The 24,678-nt window shown below is 34.8% G+C and overlaps 1 protein-coding gene across 1 annotated transcript in view; it reads left to right on the plus strand.

Annotated features, from left to right (window-relative positions):
- Window positions 1-24,678, plus strand: part of LOC136028528 (titin-like) — a 524,102-nt gene that overhangs the window by 493,353 nt on the left and 6,071 nt on the right. The window contains exons 59-66 of the mRNA XM_065706373.1: window positions 480-842; window positions 2,133-2,295; window positions 4,088-4,250; window positions 4,921-5,102; window positions 9,778-9,895; window positions 11,719-11,898; window positions 20,653-20,794; window positions 24,131-24,330. Coding sequence (XP_065562445.1) covers window positions 480-842; window positions 2,133-2,295; window positions 4,088-4,250; window positions 4,921-5,102; window positions 9,778-9,895; window positions 11,719-11,898; window positions 20,653-20,794; window positions 24,131-24,330 — 1,511 coding nt within the window. The remainder of the gene's footprint in view (window positions 1-479; window positions 843-2,132; window positions 2,296-4,087; window positions 4,251-4,920; window positions 5,103-9,777; window positions 9,896-11,718; window positions 11,899-20,652; window positions 20,795-24,130; window positions 24,331-24,678) is intronic.

Below are 24,678 nucleotides of genomic sequence, written 5' to 3' on the forward strand. Positions count from 1 at the left end.
CCTTAACTGCCTTTTCAAACATTTTATTTAAACACAATTATATATACAACCTCGAAAACAGCGCACATGTCTAGGGGCATACTTAAGCGCTGCAAATTAAACACAAATGAAAATGAAAGATCTGATCTTTGAAAGGTCTGGTATATGAGTTGTCAGGTAACTGATAACGGGAATTAGTTCGGAATATCTCAGAGAAATTCAAAGGCAACATACCATATTAACAATTATGAAATAATAGCAAAAATGGAAATAAAATTCAGTTAGTCCTAAGAAAAATCTCGCAAGTATCGTAAAGATATTTATTTGATGAACTATACAATCAATATTTAGAAAATCCTCATTGATTTATTTTTAAATATTTGGAGAGAAATTAAACGGATGAAGGTAAAATGGATAAAAAAACTCATTTATCTTCTTTTTTTATTGTAAAAACTAGCTTTCTCTTTCGGCTTTTAGTAAAACTGCCCGTATTTTTCTAGGTTTCAAAGGAAGGGAGCTGGTATACACTGATAGCTGAATCACTGCTACTAGGTGAAAAACCTTTAGTCCAGTGCATTGCATCAAATTTACATGGTCGAGTATCTAATGACTGTACCCTAGTGTCTCCTAGTGATTTCAAAGAAAAAAGGGAGACAAGTCCAGATCATGTTGATTCTGCATACAAATCTTTCGATAGTGATTCGTTCGTTTTCCCCGAAATGGAAGGGGTGGCGGAGCTAGTAGGAGTCCCGGCTGAAATCCTTATTGATCCAGAGAACGTGACAGTTCTTCGGGGAGAAGCGTTCTCTCTAAATATTGAATATATAGGTATTCCTGAACCAACTGTAGCCTGGCTTAAAGGAGTAAGTAAGCTTTTTCTCAGGGCTGTATTCAGGGGGAGGGAGGGGGTTACTCGGCTTGAAAATCCTCCCTCCCGAAATTTCGTTCAATTGATAGAAAAGCTACAAAATCACATACAAACAAATTTTTATTGCATATTTAATTTTGTTTGTTATAACCTCCCCCCGCCAAAAAAAAAATCCTGGATATGGTCCTGTTTTATTTTATTTTTTAATAGACTCAAATAGAAGACATATAGGCAAAAAAAGAAAAACATATACAGTTAATTAAAGAACATACAATGTTATCGTTGATATACAAACTTTGATCAGTGCTGGAAACAAAGATGCAACAAAGAAATTGTGAGTTTTTGTATGTTTTTGGGTTTTGTTATGGTTCAATTGTATTTTTTTTTGTGTATTAAAACCGCTAACCCTGTCATTTACTTCATGGACTGTTGGGCGTCCCGGGAAAATCCTTGAATAGCGTCCCCTCTTTCTCCGACAAAATACTCTTGTTAAATTTTAACAGATTTCCATTTAGTGACAAAATTATTTTCAATTTGTTAATTGATTAATTAATATTTTTAAAATTATTTTTCATTTTTTTATTTAAATTATTCATTTACTATTATTTATTTTAATTTATTAACTATGCCCTCTGCTTTGTTTTAATAAAAATAAATTTCAAAAAATACAAAATGACTATAACTGTTTGATTATTTATTTGAATTTTTGCGCCTCTAAAATTTCCGTGCCGGGGCAATTGCCCCCTCGATTTCTCCTCTAAAACCACCTCTGGAAATATTTTCTAGAAATATCATAAGATGACTGACTAGGATAAACTGAACTATCTCTGTTACTATTTTGTTCTGAGAAAGAAAAATGAATATTAATTTACCATCTAATAACTCAACTCCGACTATATAAATGAACACTTTCTTGCTGCTTTTGCGAAATTTTTGTAGAAAAATTTAAACAATTAAATGTTTCAAACATAGGAAGAAAAATCGGCTGAAATTTTATTATAACTTAAACTTAAAAGATTTTTTGGCTAATACATAAGAAATACTAAAAAAAAGAAGTAAAGACAGATGCTATTTCAGAATTTCAGGGTTACGAAAATTAAAAAATTAAAGTGATTCTCCAATGAGAATATAAAATCCTCTTCGCAATTCCTTCACAAATAGGGAATACTGATCATAAGTGGAAATTTTCGAAATTATTTCAAAATTTATCTCAAGTGAACAATACAGTTTGGGTAATATGTATAATGATACTGTAAATTTCATTAATCCGAATTTTTTGATCCAGGGCAAGGTTTTGGAAGATGATGACCGTATACAAATTGAAACAGACAATGGGGTCAGTCAGCTGAGGATTTTAGCTGCAGATGAAAACGATTGTGGTAAATATATAGTTGTTGCTGCAAATGGATTTGGATCCGATTGTCGCTTCTCCTCAGTCAATGTGGAAGGTAATAACGATTTTAAGGTTTTTAAAGTTAAAAACAGGACGATTAGGGCTGCAAATTAACGGTACTGCAATATTGTGATAGTTTGACAGGAAGTTTAGTTTTTTTTTCTTTTTTTTACCGTAAGCTACTTGAATAAAGCAGCTTCGGATATACTGTCAAAGTAGTGTTTAAAAGAAGAAAACACAAATGTCTACAAGTACGCTGCATGTGTGGCACTGCTTTCTGGTCCTCTTCTGCTTGAAATCGACAAGCCATGATGCTTAGTTTGTGCGGTGCGGAAATGAAACTATTGTCAATTTTTTTATTACACCTATTACTGCTACTAACAGTTCATTGCAGCACCCTACCTCATGAGGACAGCAGAGCTGCGTTTGATCCACCTCCTTCCCCCACTTTGCTCAGAGCTGCACTCTTCCCACCCTACCATGAAGATCCTACTTATCTTCAGTGGAGTTAATTCACGGAATTTCGGGAGTGGACAATTTTTTTTTTTTTTTAATCTATGAAGAGGAGCGAATGTTTTGGTTCTTTTCAATTTTTTCAATCAAAATACAAAAAAGCCATTTTCTATGAGAATACTCAAAACAATATATTTTTACAAACCTTGGGGGGGGGGGCTGCAAAAATCTAGTCCCACCTTCCAATTGACGCCACTACTTCTTGTAATTTTTTTTGTGACTCCTGCTTCTTATTACTCCTTATGAGATCTCTAATAAGGATTTCTGCTTTTAATTTGACCCCAGCCAAGGGTACACCCATGTTTTTTGTTCGGGGGCTGGGGAGGATTACAATAAAAAAACATCAAAAGAACCTTCAAAAATTTGTTTATATACTTTTTCGTTTCTTTTGTATGAGCCGGACAATTATTTTCGGGAGAAAGGGGGGGAGTGGGTTCAAAACCTGTAAAATACACAGTCCTCCCCTCCTGGATACGGTTTTGGCCCCTACTGTATTGCGAAAGAGTTCAACTTTCTTCATTCTATCACTCTTAATCTATAAAATGTCACCTAACCTCAACCACCACTCCACCTAACTCAACGTCTCAACCAAAAATATGGTGAATATCTAGTCTTTACTAGCAGCTATGCACCTTGGCTCACATTGGCCGAAGCTGAAATAATTTCCCTTCGAAGAAATGCTCCATACTATAGAGGCATTCAAACCGAACTCTTGCATGAATGGATAACTTTTTTGGAAGAAAGTCTGATCTTTACATTAAGAATAGCGTTTACATTAATGCCATGTTTTTCTTCTCACTTAATTCGACTATCTGTCTTGGCTTTTTCTACAATTAGCCACGACTTGACATGCCCACAACTATTCAATTTTTACTTCATTTTTAATGCCTTAGCGGTTAAACACCCCCCCCCCTCCCGAAATGTTTGTCCGAATTGTAAAAATATAGAAAAAATGAATACAAACGAATTTTTGATGCGTTTTTTAAAGTTTTTTAACCCCCAGCGGAAAGAAATCCTTGTAAAGCATGCCCCCCCCCCCAAAAAAAAAATAATCCTGGATATGGCCCTGCCTTTTAATGACCTGAACCAAGCTTATTTTGTCCTCTGATATGCTTTACCTTATTTAAATTAGATAAATAGTACGTTTGTAACGATCTCACAAATTATAAAAAAAATAGTTCTAAAAATAAAAATAAAGTTTAATACTTAAATTCTACATTCTCCTACAGCAAAATGACAAATGGTTATTTTTTATTTAGTTTCTATCATCAATTTTTAATTCCGGTTTAACCTATTTAGTGGTTTTTCTTAAATACATAGCAAACTCTTTTCAGGGCCTCCAGAACCCCCTGGAGGTGCGCCAAATGTAAATGAAGTTGGAAATGGTTCGGCAACGCTGTCATGGTATGGATCTATTTACGATGGCGGATCCGCTGTTACAGATTATATTGTAGAAACCAGAGAGGAATATGAAAACTGCTGGAGCACTGTTGCCAGGTATGTTTTCAAGCTTGACTATCCAAGCTTTAAACCTTGACTATCCAGATGTCCCTCTTACCGTCCCTCGATAAAGTTCTGGATCTACAGCCCTGCTCATCTGAGAAAAGAAAAAAAGTGGTTCTCTAGTATTTACATGCAGGACATGTTTGTTTTTAAATATCCAGTTTCATTTTCTAATTATACTATTACTGTACTAATCTGTGTTGCAAATAGTTTATAATAACAGGATTGCTGACTTTCATTTACACCATAAACACAACCATAAAAAAGACTAAGAAGTAAAAAATATTTTTTATGATCAAATTAAAATGCAATGGGATTTATAATACAGAAAAAATTAAATAAAAATAATAAAATAGTATTTTACGGTACGGTATTATAATGGCATCTTACGTAGAACCCCGTACTTGAGTTTTTCGGTTTAACTTTTTTTATATCAATAAATTGTGTAGCTCAAGCATTTCAACTATATTGAATAAATTCCAGACTATTTAAATATTGGATGGTGCTTGCTTAGCTGTAGATGGCGATCTGAGATGACAGTATTAGATGGAATGTCAGATGCTGCAAGGGGGTGGAAAGAAAAATTGGTACAACAGGAGCTCATCTTCGTTCTGAATAAAGTTGTTTGAAATATTTTCTGAAATGTCTACTTCTTCAATTTCAGGTGTAATTCAACGTCTTACAAGGTCACTGATCTCCGGCCCCGAAATTTTTACCAGTTTAGAGTCAAAGCTGTCAATAAACACGGTGAAGGGGATCCATCTCTTGAGACTGATTTGGTTTGCCTTGAACAAGGTCCACCTCAAAGGAAAATCAGTACGATTAGTGTCATATCCGAGGAAGAATGTAAGTCTCCATTTCGTATATAATGTCATACCGTGGTATAGGGTAATAGAAGAGTAATGATGTGCCTTTAGGTGTGTATACCTTTAGGTAAACACCTTTAGGTGTATAAAAGGTAAACGCCTTTAGGTATTAGGTAAATACCTTTAGTTGTGTATACCTTTAGGTAAACACCTTTAGGTGTATAAAAGGTAAACGCCTTTAGGTATTAGGTAAATACCTTTAGGTGTGCCTTTAGGTGTGTATACCTTTAGGTAAACACCTTTAGGTGTATAAAAGGTAAACGCCTTTAGGTATTAGGTAAATACCTTTGGGTGTGCCTTTAGGTGTGTATACCTTTAGGTAAACACCTTTAAGTGTATAAAAGGTAAACGCATTTAGGTATTAGGTAAATACCTTTAGGTGTGCCTTTAGATGTGTATACGTGCCTTAGGTAATTGTATACCTTTTTGTTTGTTGGGAAATCCTAAAATTCCTTGGAAAAGGAAAAATTCAACGTTTAAAAGCATGCGACGTTGAGTTTTCTATTTTTTATTATACGAATTTGTTTATTCATATGAAACTTTATTGATTTTTAATTGTCTGTTTTTACATAAGTCACCGTCCCAGGTACATCGAAGGTATATGGCGCTAAATGTTTGTCCAGTATTATTGCTTCTTCTGCGTATCCGGTGAATCTCGTTCTGGAAGGGACTTTCAGCAGAGGAATGGGTGGTTCAAAATGGTTATACGGTAATATGAAATATCTTGCCATCAATCGTTGAATTAAGTCTGATGCCTTGGTTCATGAACAGAACTCCAAATAAACAGACCAATGAGATACCTCAAAATTTGAAGTTTTTGCAACTTTTCTGGGCGATTTTATTACTATTTTTAAACACTTCCTGGTGGCGAACTGTAAATAAGAATTCATTTGTGCTAACAGTAACCAAAACTCTATCTACAAATTGATAATAGTAGATACATTTAATAAATCGGTTTTTTATAGTGATTTTAAATGCGTAAAATCCAGTAAACTTAAGGCTACCCGCCAAAAGCCCGAGAAAATTAGCCTAACTTCTGAAAAAGGGGAAAACACCACCAGCATATTAGAAAACTCTCTTGCAAAACTAATGGTTAGTATAGATATTTATTTTAAGACTTTATTTAACTAAGTTGACTCACCTGATAAATTATAGTTGATAAATTATTGAACGTGGCTCATTTTAATGGAAATTGAAAGTTCTAGTTACCTTTTTATGAGTCAAAAGTCAAAGAAGGGCATTTACTCTCCAATGACAGAAGCACTTGAAATCACTGAACACAAAAAAAGACAGAAAGAAGGAGAACAATCTACGAAGGAAACCAAATTCTCCTGTAAGAGAAATTTCTTTTTGAGTACAGTGTTATCAATATCATCGCTCATCACAAACTAACAATAGAAGGGGAGGGGATATATATTTCGTTATATATTATAATATATCAGAGAGTTCTGATAAATTTTTGGATTAAGCTTGAGATATTGGTACAACAGGGTGATAGCTTCCTTCTTATTGCAAAAAATCTATTTAACACAAGAGATTAATTTCTTATGCTTAATGACACAAATGTCGGATAGGAGGGGGGGGGACCATGACTGTCACTAAGAAATTCCCGCTAGGGGGGTTAAATGCTACTTGGAGCTTTGTTCTTACCGCTTTGCTACTTGGAGCTTTACCGGTAAAATAAGAAGGTTTTTCATTTTACCAATAAAATAAATTTTGATGTACTCTTTTCGCTCATAAGGCGTAGATTTAATGACCCCCCCCCCTGCCAGTGTCCTTGGGAAACATCGCTATAAAAAAAACTCCATTTGACAACCGTGAAAATAATGGCCTTCTAATTCATTTTGTCACATGTCAACCCATCCCCAATAAATATTTGCAGTGGTACATGTTTTCAGAGATGATTGTCATTCTCAAAGTATTGTCATAAGAATATTAAAATTGAATATAAACGCGGGGTTTGAAGGAGAAACTATATTGGTTAATATATAAGGTTCTTATACTCAGAAAAACCTTGGATCAAACAATTCAGTAATAAACTATAAATTAAGACCGTCCATAATCAGTAGAAACCAAAACTAAAAAAAAAAAACAAATTTCTATTGAATGAATGAATGTTCTTTAATGCCCATCTGTAAACACAAAAAAAGAAAACGATGGAGTACAATAAAAGAAAGGAAAAAGACAAAACAAAAGATGTCATAAAGATATACACAAATTACTAACAATACCTTATCTAAAATAGTACGCCCTTCCACGGGTGAGAAGAGGACTGGTTACTCAGTTTCTGAACCTGTTGATCCCCGGCCTGAGCCGGTTCCACCACACCAAAACGGTTAACGATGTACCTATTCTTGAACCACCGAGGGGTCTGGAGCAAAAACTTTGCGTACTTAAAATAACACTTTCGCAACATTCGCCTATCAAACTCAGTAAAAATGTCCCAAAATGAGGTCAAATTTAGAATATGCGGGAGAACCACACTATTATATATTCAAGAAAGGACATTCCGCTCCAGATGAAGCTGTGATGTAACCACACTAGCATAAACATATCTAAGTTTGCGTTCAGTATTTTGAAGCAAAATCTTTCCTATATTCTTAATCGAAGACCAAATCAGGAGACCTAAATATGTTGGTACAGTGGTGGATGCCACCTCACTCACCTAGACAGACACTATCTGGCACATAACTACCTTGTAAATTAAGGAAGAGGACTTGGAACTTCGCATCATTCATACTCAATTCTATTTCTAGATATCTATCAGATAGGTTATCAAAACTAGGTTGAAGACTAGCTATTGACCGGCACGGATTTAACAGATCGTCCGCATAACAAAGCATTGATGTATCCGTCCCTTTTGAAATGCAACTAATAGGTAGGCCAATCTGCGCAGGAAGAGACGTGTTGTTGTGGATAATCGGTGATGTGATGGCTCCTTGCTTTTTTCCGACGAATACAGGGAGCTCATTATCCGAAAGTACATTTCCCAACTTCAAATGAACTTTTAGATGCCTATACATATAATATAATGGGAAAATTACATCAAGACTAACACTACGGCTATGTAACTCCAACATAACCTGCGAGTGAATAATGGAACTAAAAGCATTCATAACATCGTATGGTCCGAGAACCAGAGGTCTTCCATATTAAAATATATGTCACAGCAAAATCCATTGTTTATGTGGATTATGCGTAAATGTATTAATCTTTAAGCTTCTACTTAAAAAGTATTAGCATTTGAAAACGTGCATAATTTCAAAACTAAAAAGTGAAACCCCCCAAAAAAGGGGTTCGGTCTTGATGGAAATTGTGCAAAGAAATTGAACTTGTATGAAAAGGCGAAAAGGTGAAAATCGGCAAAATGTGAAATTACTTACTTGTGACCATCCATAATCTTACATTAGTAAGAGGAGTTTCATCCGAATGGTCATTAAAGATGTAATACCTTGTTTAAGTAACAAAAGAATTTACACAAAACATTCTAGTATTTGGGCCCGAAAAACATGATTTTGGCTTGAGCAGGGCCAAAATGTTATCGAGCAAAAAATCTAAGAACTGTTTAAGGGTAATTTAAGTCCCAACAAAGCGTTTTAGGTGTCACAAAACTTTCTATGAAAGGCGCTTCAGGTGAATTTTAGTTTCATTTTGAAACTTGCCCCTCCTTGATACCGAAAAAAATGTATTTCTTATCCCCCTCCTTCCCCTAGATTTTCGTAAATTGACAGCAGTTCTCTTTTCAACAAAAATATACAAAACACGTTGATGTGGTCAAGAGTTTTGTATTGAACCATTAAACATATTTCTACGATGTTTGAGTAGAACTTCTAAAGTTCTACTTAAACTTATTAAGTTCAGAAAACTTGCTAAGGGCAATGGGGGATGGAGCATATAAGAGAAATTGTAAACCTCAGGTTTAATATTTTTCATCATGGAGAGTATGGTGGTACCTTTTTCTACTTCCTGGCCTTTCCACTCTAAAGCTGGCACCTAAAGTGTCATTTTTGGGCGCCTATGGTACTTTATGATGACGTAATGGCGAAATTATGCAAAGTATTTAGATATCAAAAATAGCTCTTAAATGAGCCCTTAAACAGCTCTCAAAAATGTTTCGTGTTCCACTAGCGACGAAGAAGAAAAAGGTAAGAAGGAAAAAAGAGATGTCGGTGCTTTCCATGTGGAAAAGTGATTTTCCTTGTTGATCAAGGAGAGGGGGTTTAATTTTCCTGCACGGGGTTTTTGACAATGGCAATTCCAACTGGGTGACGTCATCGGAATTCGGTCTGACACCAGACCGAATTCCATTTCATTTACATTTCGGTCTGACGACATTTTCAAGGCTTCCAGGCTCTTCTTCAAAATTATTTAAAATTTGTTTTTGGAATACAATTTTACTTTTACGGTTAATTGAAATGACTGTTACCATACCTAAATCATCTTTAAATGGCAATTATTTTGTGCTTACTATAGTCCATGGCTCGCTCTTTACTAGGTAACAGCTATTGTTGCAATTATAATTCTTTGTGTAGACTCTTAAGGGATGAAAAACACCGGAAATATCCCCCCTTTCCCTCTCTAATTGTTGGATGTGTTTATTTATATAAGTACAATTTGTTTTTGAAGCTTACTTAACTAATTTTTTTCTATTTTAGATGATGGCGATTGTCCTTTTTCTTATCGATTTGTTACGTGTGAACCTGGCATGTTTTTCGCGGAAAGATATTCGATACACGACGAGCTCGGAAAAGGTCGATTTGGGGTTGTACACAGGTATGTAATTTGCTTCATTTTCAAACAAAATGTTATTCTTAAGTATTTCATTTTTAGTTCATCAATTTTTTTTGGTAATAGGTTTTAAACTGGTCACACCACCATCAAAATCACTGTAATGTGACTTTACCAATGTGTTTACTCTCAGTTTTCTCAATTTCTAATAATTCATAAGAGTTATGCTAAATTATTTGTCTTTTTTTTCAAAAAAATGGCTTTAAAAAAATTATTTGTCTTTTCTTAAAAAACACTTTTTCAAAAATGCAGTAAAATATTTTTTACTGTTTGAATCTAAAACTTAAATAGTTTTTTTTTGTTTAGGGTTAAATATTTCATTATTCATCTATTCTCTTTTTCTTATATAATTAAGAAAGCAAGCATATTTTATTTTTGTCGTTCCTCCAGGATTCAATTTTTAGTTGTTTTCAAATCTTCTGTCTTCCATGGCTACAAGCTCGTTCATATTAACGAATGAAGCCTATTTACGTGTATTCATTTTGTTTTGATCAATTGATTATTTAAAGAGAAGAGTGTTTTAAGTTATAGTCGATTAAAGGTTTTTTAGCCTAAGGATAAAAAAAGGTGGAAAAAAAAATCATGTGTAGATTTTGGAAACCAACTTTGGAATTAGCAATCACAAAAACACGGATTTTGAGAAAAGAGCCCAATAAATGTATTCTTGTCTTCTATTGATAACTTAAAGTACCTATGACATCAAAGTAAAAAAAAAAAATTCTGCCCTCTGGAACCATTTGGGGTCTATTCATACTGGAAAACCGTGGTTTTCTAAGATTTCTCCTTTTGTTGTTTCAAAATTAAGAAGTGTTAATGGCAGATTTATTTTTTGTCAGTTTTTCCACTTAAAACCATGCAAATAAATGATAAAACTATTCTTTTAAAGTTGACTGCACTTTACGTCCATAAAAATTCGAACACTAGCTATCTGTCACTTCCAAAGACAACTCCACTCTAAAAGGAAAGCTATACCTTCTTAAGCTGTTAGGAGCTTTTTTGCTCATTTTTCGCCGATTTTTATCGATTTTCATTGAATAATTTTGTGACCCACTACTATCAAAAAACGGATAATAACTGCATATAAAGGTTGTTTTCATTAAAAGTTGAATTTCCCATTTTTCCTATCTTCTGAACTTTTAAATGGTTGCGTAAGTTTCATTTAACCAATTCGAGCAATCAGATTTCATTGTTGCTTTTTTTGGTACGTTAATATTACTGTTGATCATAGCTTAAACATCATGTTGGAAACAAAACGTGTGAAATTTGATAGAGAGGGAAATTAATTCAAGCGAAATATGTAGTTTAAAAAAAAATCATACTGTGATCAACACATTTACGGAAGTTACATTGACAGGCCTGCTTCAAGGTCGTATCCTGGGGGGGGGGATTTTATCGAGTTTGCCCCCCATCACCCTCCCAAAAATTTGATTCGTAAAAAAGTTAAAAAAATGCGTATTAACGAATTTTGATGTCTTTTGCAAAGTTATTTTTGTGTAACCCCCTCCCCACACCGAACAGAAAATCTAGATTTGCCCTTAGCCTGCTTAGATGGGGATTTTGACATTTAACGAAGATAGTAAATAAAACAGAATAATGTCCAAACACAGTCGTCCATCAGATAAGACTGCCGTGCTAGAAGAGAGAATGTACAATTGCTAGAAATAACATGCTTCGAAATCTTTTTGACGGGTTTGCATAAATGCTTGTAATATTTATATAATGTTTCGTCAACATTATATTATTCAGTGGTTCTTAATTCAGTTGTTTTTTTCCAAAATTCGCAATTCATGCTTAATTTCTTTTTCTAGGGCATACAATTTAGATCTGGGACAACCCAGAGCGGCCAAAATTGTGAGATGTATCAAGCACTCAGACAAGGATAAAGTCAAAGAAGAAATCAATATTATGAATCGGTTGCAACATAAAAAGCTTCTTCAACTTGAATCAGCATTTGAGTTTCAAAAAGAAATCATTCTAGTCACGGAACTGTAAGTACAACAAAAGATGTAGCCGAAACCTCAAAGAAAATTATGATAGGCTGCTCTCGCTCAGATAACTTTCCAAACACCGACCTGATATATGTCCCTCTGTCCATAGGAAATTCTGGAAAAGAGCAAACATTCTGGATAAATTGACCTGAAGGATTGTATGATAAAACGAAATCTCCAACAGATTTAGAGAAGCCGTCTTACACCCCTTTTGGAGTCCCTCTTCGAGCACTTACCTTACTCCTCTTAGAAAACCAGAAACTTAGAGCAACTGTGGGTGGAAATATACCAGGCATTTCTAAATCTGTTTCTAATTGAACACACATGCAACTCTCAAAATTACTTTTGAAAGTAGTATGTTCACTGAAAACATTTGACAGTATTCATATGAAATAATCTATTTTCCTTCCAAGATGTACATAAAATTTATAACGACCCTTTGGATGTCAATTGACATGTCAATTTAGATGGAATTGTAGATAGAAAGAGTACGTTTACTCATACATTTTCCATATTACTCATACGTTTCATACATTACTCATATTACTCATACGTTTACTCATACATTTTCCATATTACTCATACGTTTCATACATTACTCATATTACTCATACGTTTACTCATACATTTTTCTTTGCTCCGTTTATGCCACCTTAACAAGATTGCTCTGAAATGTGGAGGGGGAAAAGGAGGGTTAAAATCCAAAAGGATGGCAAAGGAGCTGATTTTTCCAAATCAGGTGAAAACGATAGTGAAAAATGAGCCATAAAGTACCATAAAGACATACTTAAATTTACAGGTATTCTGATACCAATTCTGTGGTATTCTGTGGATGCTTAAATGATGTAAGTCTATCTTAGTTTTGACAAGATATTTGAAGACACAAAATTTCAGATAGGGGAGGGGGGTGTGGATCTGGATCTGCTTTGTTTTTGCGAGATTTACGAGCAAATCCCTGAAAATTAGGGGATAGTGGTAGCACTGAAGAGAACGCAATTGATGAGCCGAAAGTAATGAAAGAGAGGGGTTATACCGAACTCTCAGCTGCCATTCTTGGGAGACATCTGGCTGTTTATAAGTGGTCACGGATTTCCTGTGTTCTTTTAAAATCATTTCTGTGAATTGGCAGTGCGGCGGTGGAGTGAGTGCACCTGTCTCTTTGACGATAAATCACATCGGTCCAGTTTTGATAAAAAAAAAATCAGTCAGTGATAATTTGTTGCGCCCCATGACATCGTGGACCCCTAGGCCCTGGCCTAGCGGTATATTGGTAAATATTAGCCTGGGGTCAGTCGCCCGCAATGCCCCATACCAAATTAAACATGTGATTCTAGTGCACTGGTGTCAAATCTTTTGCGTGTAAAATATACACGAGTATTTATATGAAACTGTAGGTTCTGCATAATAGAATTATAGGGGGAAGAGTGTACATGACTGAACAGAACGTAAACATGATGAAAAGCTTTTTTGCTTTATTTTGTATTTTTGATCTATTATTTGGTTTTTTGCTTTGTGACATATTATTAATGCCATTTATAGTTCATATTAATTATTAAGAGAAAAAAGTAACTACTACTACTGCTAACAACTCACCGCAGCACCAAGCCGCCTGAGGCCGATACAGCTAAGCACGCTTCTCCTCCATCCCAATCTATTCAAAACCTCCCTCTTTAAACCCTCCCAGTAAGTTTCTATTTCCTTTAAATCTTTCTTTATGACTTCCTACCATACCCAGACGAGGACGACCTGCTTTCCATTTAGCCCTTGACGGTTGGCCGAAAAGGACAATCTTCGGCAATATATCGTCCTTTATCCACAGAACGTGCCCTAGCCATCTCAATTTTTTTTTCATTATAACCCTAGAAAGCGGGATTGAACCACACTTTTCGTACAGTATACTGTTTGAAATACGGTCAGTCAGCCGGGTACCCAGAACAATCCGTAGGTAATTCGTCTTGAAAACATCTAGTAAATCTTCATCCGCTTTTCGTAGTGCTCATGCTTGAGAGTCATTACTGTTCATAAAACATTTCTCTGTTCATCAGAGTCATTAAAAATTTGACCACTTTCATCACTGTACCTTCCAATATTCTAAGTTTGATTTGCAGACTTATCTTCCCATTCTTCAAAACTTTTTTAACTGTGAAAAAAAAAAAACACCTTAAGTCTTGGCTATTCTACTTTTAACATCTTCACTGCTCCCACCGTCTTTACTAATAATACTACCAAAGTAAGCGAAGCTGCCCACCTGATCAATCTTTTCGTTACCCAATGTCACCTTTTTATCTTCACTTATTCCTAGCCTTAGTGACTTAGTCGTCTTAACATTAATTTTCAAACCTATTCTAGCACCCTGAACCCGCAAAACCTCTAAAATTTCATTCATTTTGCTCATACTGTCATCTAGGATGCTTAAATCATCAGCATAATCTAAGTCCGGGAGATTTTTTCCTCCCCATTTGATTCTGTGGCCTCCCATTGCCTTTCCTGTGCTCCTTAAGACAAAGTCTATCAAAATGATCCACATAAAGGGGAATAGGACACAACCTTGCTTAACTCCTGATTTTATACAAAACCAGCTACTAACCTCATTTCCTACCTTAATCGCAGCAGTGTTATTCTCGTACATAGCACTAGTCACTTTAATGTATTTGTCAGGTATGCCATACAAGGACAAGACCTTTGCTAAAGTTCTTCTATCGACAGAATCGAACGTTTGCTCATAACCTATTAAACTGAGGACCAAAGGTGTTTGACAACTCAGGCATTTCTCAATTATTAACCTAAGAGTGAAATTTGGTCAAAACATCCTTTACCTTTTCTAAAACCTTACCGTTCTTCTCTTAAAACTTTGTCTACAGCATCTCTCAGTCTAAACAGTGTCATATTACTAAGCAATTTGCTACCTACAGAGACCAGACTAATGCCTCGATAATTGCCACACTCACTCTTATCACTTTTCTTATAGAGTGGTTTAATTAAGGTTTTCCAAAAATCGTTAGGTACTTCCCCTTTTTCAAAATCATATTCATAATCTTCAGTAACTTATTTCTAACCTCAGAGACGCCATATTTAAGAAAGTCATTTACAGCACAATGAGCACCCGGAGCCTTATTATTTTTTAATCCTTTTAGTACTATCGCTAATTCTTCCTCACAAAAATCTTCATTCGAATCCAAGGTATCACAAGCTTTTTCATTTTCCACTATATCTTTTCCTGCAATTCTATCTTGGTTTAGCACAATCTCAAAAAGTTCTGCCTATCTCTCTTTAACTCTTCCCTTATCACTAGTTGTGGCCCAGTTCCTATCTTTAACTGGGACAAGTCCGGATTGACTACTCCATCTTCCAGATCCTCGGCAATTTTATCCATGGCCTCGACTTCACACTTCCTTAGTTTATACTTTAAAGCTTTCCCAACTTTCTTTACATTCCTTTGTTTTCATATGATCCATCACTTAGATAATCCTTGTACAAGCCCCTTCTCCTCTCTATTAAACATCAAGATTTTTCACTAATACTCCTAGCTACAGTCCTAACTTTCTTCCCTAAGACACCATCAGCAAATTCACAAATTGTTTTTCTAAAATTATTCCAACCATCTTTCACATTGTCAAATTTTAAACTCTTAAGTTTAGTATTCAACTGTTCCTGGAAAGTTTCTCTCAAATTCTCATCCTGGAGTCCACCAACTTCGCAACTTCCCAGGAGGTAGTTATCGTTCCGAAATTTCAGCTTTAAATATATAATGGAATTTTCCATGGAGGTAAAAGGTGGATTTTCCAGTATTATTTGAAAACTAATTAAGTAAAAACAAGTTTTTTCAACTAAAAGTAGGGAGTAACATCCAAATTTAAAATGAACAGAAATTGTCTCGTATATGAGGTGGGGGTCTCTTCACTCAATACCTTGTTGTTTACGCTAATTTTAACTTTTCCCAATTATTTAAGAATAACTCCTGAAATAAAAGAGCCGTTTAATTAGATTAAGGAGATTTTTAAAACACAAAAAAAATTCTGGTGTGAAGAGCGAGGTATTGAAAAGGGATTATTATCTTCATGCACGAAACAAGTTCTGTTCGTTTAAGTTTTAATGTTGCTCTGTACTTTCAATGGACGTTTTAGTTTTGTTAAATCTCTGAAAAGCAGAACCAAGTCTCAGGAGAAAATATTGTCTCATTTGCAGATTTTGAATAGCCAAAAATAGCCAGTAGCTTTGTTTTATTCTCAGTACAAGTGATCTCAAATTAGGTTTTTGTGATATTCATTCATGTAAAGGAAGTTTTTTTTGTATTTTATTCAAAATTCGGAAAAAATTGCGCATTATGCTGTTTAATTACAATTTTTGTTGTTGAATTTTAGCAGAACCTAAAGTTAATCTGAGCAAAAAAATGTGTTCAAAAATATCGAAATCATTGTATCGATTATTGAATATCGAAAGTAAAAATATCATAAATCGTTAAATCAAATTATCGCCCAACACTACCCTAGACACTATTAGATGGTGATCTTTACTTTTAAAATAAAAGAGCACTCCTATATACCCTAGTATCTTGTATTAATCCTGCCAGTCTTCGGTTTACTATAATATAATCAATAAGGTATGCTGTCTTACCATAATGTGAATACCATTTTACAATCAAACCCCGTACCGGTTATGACTAGATTGTTATACCTGTGAAATTGCAAAAGTCTGTAGCCATTACTGTTTTCTTTTCATACAGCAAATTAACCTAGGCTAGATTACCATCTATCCCTATTTCTACTGACCTGGGTGTTAAAATATCCAAGTGTAAACGCCATATTTCTACCCGGAACCCTTTCTATTTGCTCCTGTAACTGTAACTACAATCTACCTGAGTCACTAGTATCTCCGTCTGTCGGTTCTGAAGGAGTATATACTACTATAGCTGACGCTGAATTTTTTAGTCACAAAATGAGCAATTAGTATTCTGTTATTAATACCTTCTCAGTATAAACAAGACTCAGCAACTTCCTTATTCATCATGACCCCTACTCCGTGTCTATTTACCCCATCCTTCCTGCCTGAGTAAAAACACAAATCTAAATCACCTAATTTCATGCTTCCTAACCCTGGAATATGAGTTTCTGAAACTCTTAATTAATCCAGTTCGAATTGTCTGAATTCGTTAGTCAAAATTTCGATACGATAGTCATTTGTTAACGTCGTAACATTCCAAGTTCGAATTTTCATGTAGTTTAAATCATTGAAATTATTTTGGGCTGAGGAAAAACAATGATCACGGATACCTTTCATCGGACAGAATATCTTTTCGACTCTTTTTCTTCAACGTATTGCCTTTTTTTCCTTCTTTTTTTTGTCATTTTTTTAAGACTTTATAGCGAAACTGCAAGAACACTTGTCCGCGGCCGCGGTAACTTAAGTTTGAATCTTAGATAAAACAAATTTCAAAAAAACTTAAATTGAAATTCGAAATAAAACTAGTTCTTATTGGAACCTGAGTGGGCACTATAATTACAAATGTGAAGATTTGATAAAGCAGCGGTAAGAACACTTGGCTTTTGCCGTGGTAACTTACGTTCGAATCTTGGATAAAACAAATTTTTATGAAACTCAAAATGAAGTTCGAAATTACAATAGTTTTGATTTGAAACTGAGAGGACAGAATAGTTAGAAATATACTGTGCATAAATGTTTACATAAGAATAATGAAATTGTAATAAAATTGGAAGATTATAAAGTCGAAAATAATAATAATGAGAAAAAATTAAAATTTGGTTCCAAAATGGACAAAAAACTAAAAATAATTCTTTTCTCGACAATCTATGAATACATGTGAAAGCACGGGGGGGGGGAAATAGATTGTGCTTGACATAACTTGATCCTTTTAGCTTGTTTTCTTCAACTCTTTTTTTTTCATTTTTGTATTTGTAGCTTAGATCAATTTGATATTTATGCTATGTAAAGCTGCATCCGTTTTGCACCCCTCGTTTTCACTTGTATTCACAGATTCGCGAAGAAAAACCATTTGTTTTCTATTTTTTAGTCTATTTTGAACACTTCTTAAAAAACTCCTGTTACATTTACTAAAATGCTTTATTGCTCATTGATTGAACTATATCCAAGATTTTGCCCTATCATTTATCTGAATATATTCTCGAATCATTTCAAACCTCTCCATATAATACAGAATACAATTATAAGTATCCTTGAAACTTCTATTCTTCACCCTACTCGACTCCATAATTTTTCGAAAACAAGAACTCAACTCTTATTTCGTAATATATTAAGCCTTAGTCATCATAGGGATTTACAGATGTCACTTTGACATTGTGATATTCAGTCTCCAACGATTTATCTTTATGATTCGTGTCACCTCTTTTTCCTCAATCGGTTTCTTCGCTCTTTTTTAAACGTTCAGGCTCGAGGAGTGGGGGCTAGCCTCCCCCAAGATTATTTGGGCGTTCTCAATTTTTTATACTGTTTTCGTTTAAATAAACGTGCCAATTTGGACAATTATTAGCGCTCTTGTCATATCCCCCCCCCAAGAATTTGCCCTAGATCTGACTTGGGTAGACTCCTGTCTGGGAACAATGAAGGGTTAGATTTTCAATAAGATTCTTATCTCCTTTCACTGCAAACAAAATTAAAATTACACTTGATTTTGAAAGTCTCAGCAGCCAACTTCTTCTGAAGAAAAAATTAACTGAATATATTATTTACCGTTGATGGGGGAAGTTTCTGATTTATAATTCGTTTAGTTTGTTTGATGGTATTATGTTGTTACCACGCCAGGGTAGCTCTTTTTTAACCAAATCGTACCCTAACTTGCTTTATTTTTCTTTTTCTTGCTAGCTGAATTGTTTGTAATATATCATGAAGTTCATTTATTAGTAAGCAGGCTCCACTTCAAACTTAGCTCTCTGTTAGCTCTGCTTTCGCTTCCATCTGTTGATTTTGCATGTGTTGAATGAAGAAAGTCCAATTGAATACAATTGTCCAATTTTAAAACATATTAATCAATATCGAGTGTACCTTCAAGGTTTTATGTGATGCTTCTGATGCTCTGAAGACGGCACATTACTCATCTAAGGGCTTGTCTAAGCCCATCATTTCTCTGCTCAACATTGCTCATCAATATACAACCACACCTTCAATGTTTTTTTATATGATGCTTCTGACAGTCTGAAGATTCTGTTACATTGCTCATTTGAGGACTTATCTAAACTCATTACTCCTTTCAACGCCATTCGGCAATATCAAATGTGCCTTCAAGGTTTTTATGATGCTGCTGATGCTCTGAAGACTTTAACATTGCTCATCTATGGGCATATCTAAGCTCGTCATTACTCTGCTCAACGTCACTCATCAAAATCAAACTTGCCTTCAAGGATTTTTATATGATGCTGCTGATGCTCTGAAGACTCTGTCACATTGCTCATCTAAGGGCTCATCTAAACTCATCATTACTCTGCTCAATATCGCTCATCAAAATAAAACTTGCCTTTCAGGGTTATTATGAAGCTGCTGGTGCTCTGAAGACTGGTACATTGCTCATATAAGGGTTCATTCAAGCTCATCATTACTCTGCGCAATATTGCTCATCAGTATCAAACGTGCCTTGAAGAGTTTTGTAATGCTGCTGCTGCTTTGAAGACTCTGACACATTGCTCGTCACATTGCATTGAGGCAATGCAGCACTATAATCATAACCACATCACACCATTCAACTAATTTGAGCAACCATCGAAAAGGTTTTGTGGAAGAAGGGTGCTCGTCCTTGGTGTCCTAAGATAAATTCCATGGCGCCTTTAGCTGATATTTGTTTTGATTTAAGATTTGCGGAACTTAGCTTATTAGCTACATCATTATCCTAGTGTTACATTCTTACTTGTTTAAAAATCCATTTGTTATATATTTAATTTTACCAAAAATTGTTGCTCTTTCTTCGGCTAAAAGTTTTAGCCGACATAAAGCAAATTCTTAGATGGGTTTCAAGATGTTTTGTACTGGACTACTATTTACAAACACATTGCTTAGTTAAATCTACCTATACTTAGGCTCTGATCGAGGCCATATCCAGGGGAGTTACCAGGTTCGACAGCCCCCTCCCAAAAAAAGAAGAAAATGTCCGACCCGTAAAAAGTAACAAAACGCATATAAACAAATTTTCTTGTGTCCTGGATAAAAATCTTGAATACGCCCTTGGATCTGACATCAAGATTTGCGACATCAGCAAAACAACTTATATCAGATGAACAACTGATATACAACGATATCAGCAAAACAGCTTAGTGTTCCTTTTCAGTAAAGGTTGTAAAGGCTGACAATACTTGAGATTATAATTTTGTGAAGTTGTGTTGTTTTTCAAGACAAAAAAGGCTTTCGCTATTTTTCCTAATTTTTAAGTTTATTTTGAACATCGTTTTTAGAAAATGGTATTAAATGCTGTTTCATTATCTTATTGGAACGCTACCTACCCTGAACACTATATTTTTCTTACCAAAACGCTCAGTTTTTGGTGGCTTGTTTATTACATCGATTTTTTGAGCAATTCGAAACTAAACGGTGATCATTTTGATATAGAAACACAAACTTTATTAGGAATTGACATAATTTGTGAATGTTAGTAGACTATAAGTCAAGCGAATTCATTTGCACTCAAGATCATATTTTGATGTGCCTGTAGCTGGTGTGGTGCCCTATCAGTCCATCAAAAAATTTTATCCCAGATGTTATAAAAAAAAATAAAAACAAAATTTGTTGTTTCAGAGTCTCTGGTGGGGAGCTGTTTGAGCGGGTGGTTGCTGACGACTTCACCCTTACCGAGAAAGATGCTATTCTCTTCATGCGTCAAATATGTGAAGGCGTTCAGTATATGCACGACCTAGATATTGTCCACTTAGATTTGAAGGTAAGTAAGTGCTGGGCTTGACTTAAATATATAGATCCAACTTGCGAACTAGTGGTTCTATAAGTACCTTAACGCATGCTATTTCATCCATAGATACATTAAGTTTCTTCGGATAACCAATGCTAGCTTTACTTTGGGACTCGGTTTTGCCTGTTCCAATATCAATTTTTTATGTTGGCAAGATATAAAATTTGGTGTTGCAAACCAAAAAACTACCAATCGCCAAAGTCGCTCGTATTCAGAAAGATCTAGTCCCTTTGGGTTCATGTCTATCGTCCACCTACAAATTTTAATACAACTATAACTGCACTCGACCAACTATAACTCCACTCATATGTCAGCAGTGAAACTGAGCTCAAAATATAATTCGGGTGCTATCATGATAGTTCTCACCAAAATCGAGCCTTTGGGATCCAGACTAGTTCTTTTTAGCATCTAAAATCGGGGTAGCAAGGTTGTCAAACAGTTCGTGGTAACGAACTGTAGTAAGGAGCGACCCGGCTCAATAGTAACCAAAAACTCTAAAAAATTAAATTTTGATATCAATAGCTACATCAAAAGAATCGCATTTTAGTGCTGATTTTAAATATATAAGTTTCATCAAGTTTAGTCTTACCCATCAAAAGTTACAAGCCTGAGAAAATTTGCCTTATTTAAGAAAATAGGGGGAAACACCCCCTAAAAGTCGTAGAATCTTAACGAAAATGACACCATCAGATTCAGCATGTTAGAGAACCCTACTGTAGAAGTGTCAAGCTCCTATCTACAAAAATGTGGAATTTTGTATTTTTTGCCAGAAGACAAATCACGGGTGCGTGTTTATTTGTTTGTTTTTTGTTTTTTCTTTTTCCCAAGGGTCATCGTATCGACCAAGTGGTCCTAGAATTTCGCAAGAGGGCTCATTCTAACGGAAATGAAAACTTCTAGTGCCCTTTTTAAGCGACCAAAAAATGGAGGGCATCTAGGCCCCCTCCCATGCTCATTTTTTCCCAAAGTCAACGGATCAAAATTTTGAGATAGCCATTTTGTTCAACATAGTCGAAATCATGATAACTTTGTCTTTGGGTATAACTTACTCCCCCACAATCCCTGGGGGAGGGGCTGCAAGTTACAAGCTTTCACCAGTGCTTACATATAGTAATGGTTATTGGGAAGTGTACAGACGTTTTCGGGGGGATTTTATTTTGTTTGGGGGTGGGGCTGAGGGGAGGGGGCTATGTTGGAGGATCTTTCCTTGGAGGAATCTGTCATGGGGGAAGAAAAATTCAATGAAAAGTGCGCAGGATTTTCTAGCATTACTATAAGAAAACAATGAAAAATAAACATGAAAACGTTTTTTCAAATGAAAGGAAGGAATAGCATTTAAACTTAAAACGAACAGAGATTAATACGCATATGAGGGATTCTAAAAATACTTTAGCATAAAGAGCGAGGTATTTAGGAGGAGATATATACCTCGCTCTTTATGCTAAAGTATTTTTAGTAATTTCAACTATTTATTCGACGGCCTTTCTGATTCAGGGGTCATTCCTAAAGAATTGGGACAAAACTTACGATTTAGTGTAAAAAGCGAGATATTAACGAGGGTACAAACCCCCTCGTATACATAATAAAAATATAAGATTATGAAAGTTTGTTACGTAAGTTAATTCTTAAGTTACGTATATTTTTTACTAATAAAAACGTTCGTTAAAAATTAAAAGTTCTAGTTGCCTTTTTAAGTAACCGAAAAATTGGAGGGCAGCTAGGCCTCCTTCTCCACCCCTTATTTCTCAAAATCGTCTGATCAAAACCAAGAGAAAGCCATTTAGCCAAAAAAAGAATTAATATACAAATTTCATTTTAATAATTTATGTACGGAGAGCCAAAACTAAACATGCATTAATTCAAAAACGTTCAGAAATTAAATAAAAAAAAACAAATTTTTTTTAGCTGAAAGTAAGGAGCGACATTAAAACTTAAAACGAACAGAAATTACTCCGTATATGAAATGGGTTGTCCCCTCCACAATCCCTCGCTCTTTACGCTAAAGTTTGACTCTTTGCCACAATTCTACTTTTTAAAACAATTAAAAACTTTAACGTAAAGAGCGAGGGATTGCGGAGGGGATAACCCATTTCATATACGGAGTAATTTCTGTTCGTTTTAAGTTTTAATGTCGCTCCTTACTTTCAGCTAAATAAATTAGTTTTTTTTATTTAATTACTTTCAGGGCCCAAACTCATCTAAAGTCGAGATGGCAAGTTTTGAAGTGGTTATAATAAGAAAATTAACAAATTAAGTAGGTGGTGCAATACTTTTATATATGAACTTTGACATGAGTGATTTCTTATATATGAACTTGGGACAGAGATTTGTCCCAATTTTTTTCTTTTTACATTATTCAGTTGTGCTTTCCTACCGTAGCGGATTTGATACTACTGTTTGCCTACACCCAGAGTCCATTCCACTTTTCAGGGCTCTAATGAAAAAGGCTGAGGTTGCTAAGACAGGTTTTATGGAGGAAAGATTACAGGTTGCCAAACATTGTTCTTCTTTGCCATCCATTTGGGGCCCAATCAAGATCAGTTCGTCCTCTAATGGGTTGGAATTTAAAGGAATTGGCTTAAAGGGTTTTAAATAAATTGGGCTTTAAAGGTTAAATTAACAGATTTGGCTTTAGATAGATTTGGCTTTAGAATAGATTTGGCTAAAGGTTAAAATAATAGATTGGGCTTTAAGTTGATTAGAAAAGCTTTAAAGGAAATTAGAACTTCTTCAGAGGAGGTAAAGAATGAAGCATTAAATAGATTGGGGGTGGAGGAGCGTGAGTAACTGTGTTGCCCTTATGTGCCTTAGTGCTACAATGAGTTGTTAGTAGTAGCAGTAGCAGTCAGCCGAAATATGTAACAAATGTTTGTTTCTCGCGAGCACCGAAATTACTTTGATCACTACCAAATCCATAAATTGTTTTAGTGTATAAGCTGAACCAGGGTTTTTTTACTCTATATTTCTTAAAAAATTACGTCATAATATTTAAAGTAGAAAGGAGGTTAGTTAGCATTTAAAACTAATTTTTATGTATCTCTTGCCACCGAGGGAAGGGTAAATGACATTTTTTTTTAATTTTTGAAAAAAAGCTAGCATAAAAATTGACATTTTTGCAGGTTTTGTCAAAAGAAAAAAATTAACAGGGATGTGTGATTTGAGGACAAAAAGAAATCTTTCATTCCACGCTCCTTAATATTATTTTGATAAGCGTATATGAGTTAAATATAAGAATTTTTACTTGTTAATTATACCGTTTGATATTTCCACCTGTTCATTTTTTGATAAAAGTTTAATTGAATTTTTTAGCCTGAAAACATCTTATGCGTCAGTCCAACGTCTCATTCAATCAAGATAATTGATTTTGGTCTTGCTCGCAAGCTGTTGCCAGATACACCTGTCAGAGTTCTTTTTGGAACGCCCGAATTTATTCCTCCCGAAATTGTATCTTATGAACCAATCAGTCTGGCATCGGATATGTGGGCTGTTGGAGTAATATGTTACGTTTTGTAAGTACCAACTTCTGTTTCTATGTTCCAGTTTCGTAATTTTAAGGTTAAAAACCTCAAAACCTTTTATGGTAAACATAAACATATTACCTTAAAACTTGAATATGTTCTTATAAGATGGAAAGGTTCTTTACATGTCATTTTGTATTTTTTTTCCTTGTTAAGGTTTGAGTATAAATTTTTGGCACGTCCATCTGTTTGCCTAAAGTTGAAGCATACACATGTTTCTGTAATTAGGATGAAGTTTTTTTTTTTTATTGAAAATTTTTTTGGGACGATTTCCATTGTGTTAGCTTTTTCAAACACGTTGACATTGACATTTTGACATTCCATATTTATTTATTTGAA

Source organism: Artemia franciscana, chromosome 6 (genome assembly GCF_032884065.1).
Source record: "Artemia franciscana chromosome 6, ASM3288406v1, whole genome shotgun sequence".
Lineage (NCBI taxonomy): Eukaryota > Metazoa > Arthropoda > Branchiopoda > Anostraca > Artemiidae > Artemia > Artemia franciscana.